This window comes from Sinocyclocheilus anshuiensis, unplaced genomic scaffold, assembly GCF_001515605.1.
Source record: "Sinocyclocheilus anshuiensis isolate Anshui unplaced genomic scaffold, SAMN03320099.WGS_v1.1 scaffold450, whole genome shotgun sequence".
NCBI lineage: Eukaryota > Metazoa > Chordata > Actinopteri > Cypriniformes > Cyprinidae > Sinocyclocheilus > Sinocyclocheilus anshuiensis.
This window is the reverse complement of record NW_015546056.1, coordinates 695,182-706,831: the sequence shown is the minus strand read 5'-3', so window position 1 is coordinate 706,831 and position 11,650 is coordinate 695,182. Positions and strand designations below refer to the sequence as shown.

Sequence of the window (11,650 nt, the reverse complement as noted above, 5' to 3'; positions counted from 1 at the left end):
GAGTCCAAACAGCTGATAAAAACATCACAATAATCCACAAGTAATGCACACCACTCCAGTCCATCAGTTAACATCTTTTGAAACGAAAAGCTGCATGTTTCCAAATTCATCATTAAAGCATTTTTACTTTAAATCATGTATTTTGTCCAAAATATGATTCCATAATCCATAATGATGCCTCCTTCAGTGACAAGGTCCACCCCCTGTTGTCCTCTCACATCAAAATCCACCAACATATTAGTTCAGAACTGTAGTTTGGACTGTTTCCACTTGTAAACGGTGCTTGATATGTGCATATTTCTCTCATGATTCAGATGAGACGACTTTTTCACTGGTGAAAGCACCAAATACACAAAATAATGTTCTTTTTAGCAGCATCATATGACCCCTTTAATGACAGAGGACTTATATTTTAGCCAGTTTAAAAATGATGGATTTGTTTCTTACAAACACACAGCTTTTCACTTCACAAGACATGAACTGATGGACTGGAGTGGTGTGGATTATTGTGATGTTTTTATCAGCTGTTTGGACTCTCATTCTGACGGCACCCATTCACTGCAGAGGATCCATTGGTGAGCAAGTGATGCAGTGCTACATTTCTCCAAATCTTTTCAAATGAATGAACTAAGTCATCTACATCTTGGATGGCCTGAGGGTGAGTACATTTTTAGGAAATATTATTTTTTGGGTGAACCTTTAATTAATTGTAGATTTCGTGATGTGTGTGTTGTTATTCACTGCTCGTCTTTCAGTTTTAGTCCCACACATCAGCTCTGCACCTTATTTTTTAAAACAGCCATATTCCTCTGTTCTCTAGAGAGGCGGGACACAGCGTGCCTGTGCATGGCGGTGTTCTTGCGCAGTGTGGAGGAGGCCAGACACACTCAATACGCTCATATTGTTGCTCTGAGCCTCAGGGCTTTTCCTGTAGTTACCATGGAAACGCAGCCCACTGAGGGTAAACCACCCGTGAGGAGGGACAGTGTACACTGGTTATGTCAAAACTCAAGACGCAGATTTACCAACGCACACAGCTGTACAAACAGCACGCTACAGGGCTGTAAATACCAGGCGACGGCCGCTGCGGGACTCACCAGATGAAGTCGCGGCAGTGCGAGCAGTAGGTGGGCTGTCTCAGGTAGGTGGCCATGAACTTGTGTCCGTTGACTTGATGCACCCTCCTCCGGACGGCTCCCTGCCTCTTCCTGGGACGCATGCGTTCACGAAACACGCGCTCCTCATTCTCACAGCTTCCTGCTGCAAAAACACACACAAATGCACATTCTCAACCATTATTCAATATATTACATTACATTACATTTACATTTAGTCATATAGCAGATGCTTTTATCCAAAGCGACTTACAAATGAGGACAATGGAAGCAATCAAAATCAACAAAAGAGCAATGATATACAAGTGCTATAACAAGTCTCAGTTAACCTAATGCAATACACGTAGCAAGGTTTTTTTTAACTACAAAATAAATAAAAAGAAAACAAATAGAATAGAAAAAGAATAGAAGTTGTATCTGTTAACATTAGCATTGCTAAATGTATACTGTATATATATCATTATTAGTTCATATTAGCTTATTTAACTAAAGTTAACAAATGAGACCATACTGCAAAGTGTTTCCAACTTGATTATGCAAAAGGGAATGTACTCACCCTCAGGTCATCCAATATGTAGATGAGTTTGTTTCTTCATCAGAACAGATTTGGAGAAATTCAGCATTACATCACTTGCTCACCAATGGATCCTCTGCAGTGAATGGGTGCCGTCAGAATGAGAGCCCAAACAGCAGATAAAAAAACATCTGAATAATCCACAAGTAATCCACACCACTCCAGTCTATCAATTCATGTCTTAAAAGCTGCATGTTTGTAAATTCATCATTAGGCATTTTTACTTAAAAATTTTACTTTAATCCATAATAATGCTTCCTCCAGTGAAAAAGTCCACCCCCTGTTGTCCTCTCACATCAAAATCCACCAACATATTTGTTTACAACTGTTTTGGACTGTTTCTACTTGTAAATGGTGCTTGATCTGTGCATATTTCTCTCACAATTCAGATTTTTTTCACTGGTGAAAGCAATATTAATGACAGATGACATATTTTAGCCAAATTTGAAGTTTAAAAATGATGGATTTGTTTATTATAAACACACAGCTTTTCACTTCACAAGACATTTTTGATAGACTGGAGTCATGTGGATTACTTGGATTATTGTGATGCTTTTATCAGCTGTTTGGAATCTCTTTCTGATGGCACCCATTCACTGCAGAGGATCGATTGGTGAACAAGTGATGTAATGCTAAATTTCCCCAAATCTTTTCAGATGAAGAAACAAAGTCTTCTACATCTTGGATGATCTGGCGGTGAGTACATTTTCAGGAAATTTTCTTTTTTTTTGGGTGAACCTTTAATAAATGTTTACATGTAGATTTCATGAGGTGTGTGTTGTTATTCACTGCTTGTCTTACAGTTTCAGTCCCACACAGCAGCTCTGCACCTTTTCTTTTAAAACAGCCATATTTCTCTGTACTCTAGAGAGGCGGGACCACAGCGTGCCTGTGCATGGCAGTGTTATTGCTCAATGTGGAGGAGCCCAGACGCACTCAATACGCTCATATTGTAGCGCCACCACTCTGAGCCTCAGGGCTTTTCTTGTCGTTACCATGGAAATGCAGCCCACTGAGGGTAAACCACCCGTGAGGAGGGACAGTGTACACTGGTTATGTCAAAACTCAGACACAGATTTACCAACACATGCAGCTGTACAAACAGCACGCTACAAGGCTGTAAATACCAGGCGACGGCCGCTGCGGGACTCACCAGATGAAGTCGCGGCAGTGCGAGCAGTAGGTGGGCTGTCTCAGGTAGGTGGCCATGAACTTGTGTCCGTTGACTTGATGCACCCTCCTCCGGACGGCTCCCTGCCTCTTCCTGGGACGCATGCGTTCACGAAACACGCGCTCCTCATTCTCACAGCTTCCTGCTGCAAAAACACACACAAATGCACATTCTCAACCATTATTCAATATATTACATTACATTACATTTACATTTAGTCATATAGCAGATGCTTTTATCCAAAGCGACTTACAAATGAGGACAATGGAAGCAATCAAAATCAACAAAAGAGCAATGATATACAAGTGCTATAACAAGTCTCAGTTAACCTAATGCAATACACGTAGCAAGGTTTTTTTTAACTACAAAATAAATAAAAAGAAAACAAATAGAATAGAAAAAGAATAGAGCAAGCTAGTGTTAGAGGCCTTTTTTGCTTTTTGTTCATTGTATAATAAATAAAAGAAAACAAATAGATAGAATACAAAAAGAATAGAGAAGCTAGTTTTAGTGTTTTTTTAAAGAAAACAAGCAGTTAGTAAATGAATAGAGTGCAAGTCTAAAAGGGGCAAGTTTTTTAAGAATAGAATTAGAATAGAATATTACTCAACATTGTGCACTCACTCACTCACTCACTCACTCACTCACTCACTCACTCACTCACTCACTCAGGTGCAACATGTTCCACTATAATAAATGGTGCTTTTGAGAGATGTTTAAAATGGTTCAGTTACACTTTACAATAAGACCTCTTTTGTTAATATTAATTAAAGTATTAACCAACTCAACATATTTTACAGCATGTATTAAAATGTATTAGTAAATGCTGAGATTAACATCAACTAAGAAATAATTAATGCTTTATAAGTATTGTTCATTGTTAGTTCATGTCAATTAATGTCAAAAACTATAAGCTTATTGTAATGGTTACTAATGATTCAAATGAGATGAAGTAAGACTGGGTGATATGGACAAAATATTATCGTAATATATATATATATTTTTCATATCATGCAATACACAATATTAATTTGATATCACTAATGGGGAAAAATGCATTCCACATGTTTTTAGACCTCAAGAATGAATGTAAACATAACTTTTATACATTTTAATTTTGGGCCCCATGAAATGTATTTTATTTTATTTTTCTGAAATTCTGTATGATTCAAGACAAATGTATCAACACAAATGGTGTCTAATGAAATTAATTTATAAAATGTTAAGAATTGAAACATTCTCTTACAACGTGATCAAATTAAGATATAATTTACAACAAAACATTACATTTCTGTTTTTGACAAATAAGGTGCTGCACCTCAAAATGAATGAAAAATTCCTCAAAAAATACTATTATTAATTTGAAATGTATTTTTTTAACCAAACTTTTATTTTGTTGGGTTATCATGAAGATCATTCAGTTTCTGTGTGTATATAATATGACAATATAGTTTTATCAAATGAAACCATGAAATGCTCATGATGTAACTCTCAGAGCAGCTCTGGAGATGAAGTGCATGTGTTCATATCCTCACATATTGAGACGACAGATGCTGAAAACACCACACGCATTTCTATTTTTGACAAATAAGGTCCTGCACCTCAAAACATGTATACATGTATGAATCATACATGTTACGATCATTTAGTTTCTGTGTGTATATAATATGACAATAGTTTTTATCCACACATATTGAGACGACAGATGCTGAAAACATGATTAATCATGACAAACATACCTGTGAAAGAGTATTTGTTACCATATATAGAAAACCATGTGAGCAGTATTTGTCAGTAAACAACAAGTAGAGTAAACAACAAAAACTAAAGAACAGCATGCAGAAAATGTCCCTACTACCTGACATCACTCAACTACATGTCCTAAAATAAAACACCAGTCTCTCCTAGACACTATTGTTGAGAAGGCCGGTTGGTGTTTTCTTCCGACCTTATAGTACATATAAGGGAACAGTTCACTCAAAAATTACTTTGTTATAATTTTCTCACCATATTATGTCAGATTAAATACAAATATTTCATTTTTGAGCAAACTAATCCATTAGCTGTGTGTGTACATCTGCTCGTGTGTTATGAGGGGCCATGCAGAGGCAGTGATCAATAAACCGGGGGGCACGACTGTGACAAAGGCACCATATTGAAGAAATGTCAGACGCTTTCACTAGGAAAGGAAACAAGGCCACAGGGGAGGAACTGCACTCTTTCTCTCTCTTCTTTTCCTTCTCTCTGTGGAGGATAAGAACTGTGATCACTCCTGAGTATTCCCTTATGTCAATGTATCCATCTGCTGCAATCACACTTCTCAGCCCTGAGAGAAAGAGAAGGAGAGACGCTGGGCTCCGACTCACAAAACGGCAACGCAAGTTGTGCCAAACTGGCAGGCCGACGGTCATCTCCTGTTATTAATAAAGCCATTGTATATGTTTTTTGAAAGCTCTTGCTATTTTGCCAGCAGAAAAAGAAACTGAGCTGGACATTGCAGCACAGAGCAAAAACTAGCTAGAAGAGAAGATGAAGGAGAACAGGCCTCTACCGTTCTGACTAAACAATTAGCGATCAAAAATGATGAACATCATGCATAATTATTGTAACACTTTAAAATCTTAATGTTTATTTTTATATTGCTTCCAATAACCATGTGTCGCGGTACTTTTGTGAATGTGCCTTGAAGACTGACAAGGAAGAGAAGAAATTGTTGAATGAAGTTGTTTTTTGTTTTATTCTCGGAGCTTAATAAAATTAAGGTTGAACCGCTGATGTCACATGGACTATTTTAACAATGTACCTTTCTGGAACATTTCAGTTGCATTGCTGTCTATGGAAGGTCAGAAAGCTCTCGGATTTCCTCAAAAATATCTTAATTTGTGTCTTATGGGTTTGGAACGACAAGAGGGTGATTAATTAATGACAGAATTTTTATTTTTGGGCGAACTATCCCTTTAAGTCACCTTTTCAGACCATTAGTCAACAATAATATTCAGAAAAAAGAAACAGCTGATTGCTCTCTAAAAGTCAGATCACTCACAGATCGTCAGTAATTTAATGTTAATTTAGACCTATTATCTGTGCTCTGTGATTAACCCATCCATTTACAGCAGTCTGACCCATTTAGACTGATTTACCATTCTGTTGTGAGCGTGAGAGGTGCATTATCCCATTGACAGGAATATTAGCCAATCATACTGATCAAGAGAACATTATAGGCAGGCATTATTGCATTGACTAGTGAATCGGCCAATCATAGTAAGACGGAGGCACTGCCTCCACCTCTTGTGCAATTTTCACCAATATTTGGACCATCCCGACCAGCCCAACACTGGCTTAACCAATGACATGAGTTTGGGCAGTTTTGTTTACCTGACCAAAGAGCGGCTTTGTCATTGACAAAACAGTCAATATCACAGTAGTGACACAAAAATTACACACTTTACCGTAACCCTCCTAAATTTAGGGCCATTCCCATTCATTTCCTATGGTTGGTCTATTTTGACCACAAACAACCAAGGTGTGATTTTTGTTTATGACTTATTAAATGAAGTCCAGTGTTCTGTTTCTTCAGATCGGCAAAAACTCCTCAAAATACTTAATTGGGTGAGCAAAGTTAACATTTAGGGGAATCTGATGACTTTTAGTAAGTGCGCTTATGTGATGTTAATAATCTCTAATAATTAAGTTCAGTAGACATACAGTTTCTTCTGAATTTTGTTTTGTATATTCTTTAGCTAGTAACCTGAGTCCATGTGGGTTAAAATACAGTCATATTTACATAACTGTAGAATAACTATATATACAGTTAATGTTTACTAGGAAATGTTTAATCTGGGATTACATAACTGACAATATATAAAGCCACACATGACTTCTGCTTTCTACTGTATATCAAACTACATACAGTACACAGACAAAGAAAAACAATCTGTTTTTTTAATCAAATTCCATGCTGATCTCTCATTGGTCAAAAATAACAGGTAGTCCCACACAACTGGACGGGTTGAGAGACACTTTTAACACTTTTTTGGGGAAATAAACCCATATCAAACTAAAGTATTTGAATATTAAAGAGTGACACGATTCATGTTTAAAAACACTCTGCAGTGAGTTTGAGTCTAAATGATTAATACATGTGCAGCGGTTTCAGGGCTGGTCATGTTCTAATCACCATCTAAGGACAATGGACCAGCGGCGTCTGTCTAGTCTCACAGGAGACTGAAGTGAGTCGCTCTCATATGTATCACCCACATCCTCCTCCCTGCTGAGGGACAGAGAGAGAGAGAAAAGAAACAGATGTGGTGGCTCATACTATCTCAGTAGGATATGGCTGGTCATTTATCAGCTCTCACTCATTAACACTCAGTGAGGGTGAGAAGAGCTCGGCACACATTCAGCAACCCATAATCCATCACAGACAAACTACTGCCACCAGATGATTTAAGATTTAAGATCATATAAAATCAGATTTCCCCTCTTAAAGAAACAAGTGAAAATTAAAGTTCTGTCATCATTTATTCACCATCATGTCCAAACCTGTATGTGGATGTTTTTCAATGAAAATCAAAATAGCAAAAATATCATTCAGTCACATCAGGATCTTGAGGGACTTTTTTTTTCTTCAGAATTTTGTGGACCAAAATAAATGAATTTACTGAGGCTTTTTAAAATTTATTTATAAATAGTATTAATGACAGTAGGAGTAGTTAGTATTTTTGTGTTTAACTACTGAAATCAATTGTGGTCCTGTTTTTTTTATTAATTTCCCTCCCTCAGGTTAACATTTTGTCTTAGAAAACTTGCATGAGACAAAAATAATAATAAAAAGCTGAATTTGCATTGATCGAAAGATCACACAGAAATAACAGCATGCAGGTTTGGAAAATAATGTAAATAATGACAGAATTTTTATGTTTGGGTGAACTATCCCTTTAATAAAATTCCCTATTCTTATTGTGCAGATTCATCAGTGCATGTTATAATAAAAACGGAGGGTTTCCAGGGTGTCAATAATCTCAAGAGTGAATTCTGTTCTGAAATTATAACTTAATGGATTCACCGTATTTAAATGTGGTTGTAACTGCTGAAACTTTATAGTTCGTATGTGGCTTTTTACAGTTTATGAAGAAAATATAACTGTTTGCCTGTGCAAAAAGTCTGTGCCACTTTAACTTTTCATACACTGTGTCACATTTCAGAAGCCGAAGGGTACGATCTTTCACCCCTGCCCGGAGCTGTGGAAGCCATGGGTGTGGCCTCTGAGGGGGCACAACTCGTAGCTTCCGGTCTCTCAACCGAGGTTGTTGAGACCATCCTCCAATCCAGAGCTCCCTCTATGAGGAAACTGTATGCCCTGAAGTGGAAGTTTTCACTTCTTGGTGTGGGGATCACCAGCTCGACCCAGTTTACTGCCCATTTGTTACAGTGCTGGAGTTCCTGCAGGCCCGATTCTCTGCAGGGTTGACTCACTCCACCTTGAAAATCTACGTGACGGCTGTTGCGGCCTACCACGCCCCTATCAGTGGCCAGTCAGAGGGCAGACACCCCCTAGTTACACGTTTCCTCCACGGTGCGTTGAGGCTGAGGCCTCTGGCCAGACAAGCTTATGCTAAGCTGTGGATCAGGCTGCTATTCCATAGCCTCGAGTCCTCTGATCTCCCCTCTCCTTCGGGGGTCAAGGCTCACTCCTTCTGAAGTTGGCCTTTGGGCGGGATGTCCCCACCTACTTTGTCAGGTGCCTACCTGCATTCTGCGCCACTCCTGGCTCCTTTCTCTCGCCTTAGCTGTGCTCTTCCACACTAGGCAGGGATTTGTAAGTTTGGCGGCATGGGCATACTCGTTCCCAAAGTGTTTTCCGACGCAGCTCGGATTCCTGAAGGGGAACGTCACCAGGTTACGAATGTAACCATGGTTCCCCAAGGGAACGAGACGCTGCGTCTTGGTGCCATACTTTCGGCATCCCTGCGGGCACTTGCTTCATTCCTAGAAGCTGATGCCGGTTCCACCGCACATGCTTTTATAGCTTCCTGGTCTCTACGTCACCCGCCTGTGACGTCTCGCCCTTCCATTGGACTGATTTTACATGTGATTCAGAGTGTGGTCAAACGTTTTACGACGCAGCGTCTCATTCCCTCGGGGAACCATGGTTACATTCGTAACCTGGAGACGTTTTCCTTTGCTAAAGTAAGGAAACTTTGCTTCTTTTGCTCCTATAAACAAACTCACGAGACTAGCATATCTCAGAGGCACACGCGCTGTGCATACATGCTGCGTCATCTGCCGGAACGGCTTCCACGTATGATAGATAACGGAAGTGAGAGAAAAGTGTTTATTACGTTTGAAATATGGATATTTTTCTTACAAAAACGCATGGATTTGCTACAGGAGGCCTTTATTCACCCCGCGGAGCTGTGTAAGGCACGTTTTATTATGGTTGCATGAGCTTTATTTGACGACTTGTGGACTGTTCAACAGCAACACCCGCTGACTGCAATGATAGAGCTTGGAATAGCCAGGACCACTTTTAATATATAACTCCGACTGGATTCGTCTGAAAAAAGAAAGTCATATACACCTAGGATGCTTCGAGGGTGAGTAAAACACAGTCTAATTTTCATTTTTGGGTAAACTAACCCTTTAAGAGTCAAACAGCTATAAAATCAGCTCTGCCTGAATTTTGCATTTAACAATTTAATTTAACAGGTTTCAGGATATTGGCTGTAGTTTAAAATCTGGTTTGTACTACAGCCTTATATAGTCAGAACACGCAGATCAACAGATTGCTTTGTGCAGTAAAAAGAAAATCCCCTCTGTCTCTTGATTTCATCAGTCAATTTCTGATAGATTTTTTTTTCTTTTTACTTTTAAAAATATAAAGTGATAGGTGACTCAAACAATGACCCTGTCATTATTTACTCACTCCCATATTGTTCCAAACCTTCAGCAGAACAAAAAAGATGATATTACCACAGAAAAAAGTTAGATTTGGATAATTGCCTGAAGGTAAATAATGAGTTAAAAAAAAAAAAAAAAGGACATTAAACTGTGAAAATTTTACTTTCACTCAAGTTTTTGTACACAGTACCCATGCTTTAACATGTGTAATTTCTCAGAACTTTAGCATGTTATTTTTTAAAGATTTAGTTAGGTTTCAAACCTGATTCAATTGATCAGTTTATCATTCAAGTTATTAGCATCAGCTAAACTGTGCACATGCATTTTAAACACTTTTGTCATGTTCTTGCTTCATCCATGTTATAAATGCATTTCGTTTAACGAGTGGGGTCTTCTAGCATATTTACTATAACTTCTCAGTTAATGTCAATAAATCTACGTCCTTGCAAGATGGGAACTAACTTTCTGTTTAAAGTAAAAAATAACACAATAAAAATGGGTTGAGGACAACAGTGGTGGCGAGTGAGAGTTTTTCTGGCAACAAAATACTCCATCCAGATGCACACTGATGACATTTGTTCTAGCTTTGATGCTTGGCCACAGCTCCCGGTACGCCAGTGCGACAGTAAAGTTTTCCTAGGCGTGTGGCTCTGAAAAGAGCAGTGGCTAGTTTTATAAAGTACAGTCAGAGGATGGTTTTGTAAAGGACAGCTGTATGAAGGAGATTCATATTTTCTGACCTCATCTTCCATAGTGTTTTGTGAGTCTCTATGACAAACAGAGCTATTGATGTAAAAAGAGTTGTATTAAAGCGCAGAATACAGGTAGTTAGCTAACTAGTCATCTGGCATGAAGGTTATTGGTTCAATATGACAGTAACGAGATGCACACATTGGGGACTAAAGATGGCCTTAAGTTCCCTTGTGAAAAAGAAGTACGCTTTAGCATACTTTTAAAAAGAGTACCGATTACAGAAATAACATACTTTAAAAGAACATACTTAAGTGTGAACTGAATGTAATGTTTTTGGACACTTAATTGCATGGTATTTACAATTAAATGTAAATGTATTATAGTTTAAATTCATATTAAATGCGATTGTTGAACTCGCTTTTTTGACCCACTTAAGAAGGACTTAAGTATATCTTTATGTAATTTCATAATCGATATATAATTTGAGGCTTCTCCAACATAGGCTCATTGGGAAAAAACCACATGCCTCTACTGTCCCAAATATTATCTTATGACCTCAAAACACTTTTAACATAGTGCATGATTTGTAAACTAATACAAAAACATATGCAACTCCATATGTATGGCTTTTCTGATTAAGTAAACTTGCTCATTAGCTCACCTGGTACAGCATTGTAGAACTTGTAGAAGTAAACTAAAATGTTATGGTTGCTTCAGCAAATGCGTTTTTATGCCTTGTTTGCTTTTGTTAACACTATTGGTTAGGTTTAGGGTACACTGTAAAAAAAAATCGGTGACATTTACGGTAAAATACCGGCAGCTGTGGTTGCCAGAACTTCGCCGTAAAAAATATGGTAGCAACATTTTAGGGGCCCTTTCATGGGAACTTCGAACTGCGTCCTCTAGGGGTCGCTATGGGGAACGCCTCGTCGTGACCCGTGTCTGAAGCATACATTGAAAAAACACCAACAACACGTTGGCCGGCGACAGCCATGACGTCACTACCGGTGCGACTATAGTATAAATAGGCACCGGGAGAACACATCATCTTCTTCTTCGTCTTCATTGACTGTTTTGTTTGACGTTTTTCCAATGAAAAAGCTCCGCTCTCGTTTGTCTCTCTTTTCGAGGAAAGAGGGGCAACCATCCGCTTCCCGCCATACAGGACCCGCCGCTGCTGAGGCACGGAGGAGAACA

General features: G+C 38.6%; 1 protein-coding gene across 1 annotated transcript in view; it reads right to left on the bottom strand.

Moving 5' to 3' along the window:
• The window catches only part of LOC107699301 (protein kinase C epsilon type), a 114,267-nt gene that overhangs the window by 55,387 nt on the left and 47,230 nt on the right, over positions 1-11,650 (bottom strand). The window contains exon 3 of the mRNA XM_016500513.1: positions 2,843-3,005. Coding sequence (XP_016355999.1) covers positions 2,843-3,005 — 163 coding nt within the window. The remainder of the gene's footprint in view (positions 1-2,842; positions 3,006-11,650) is intronic.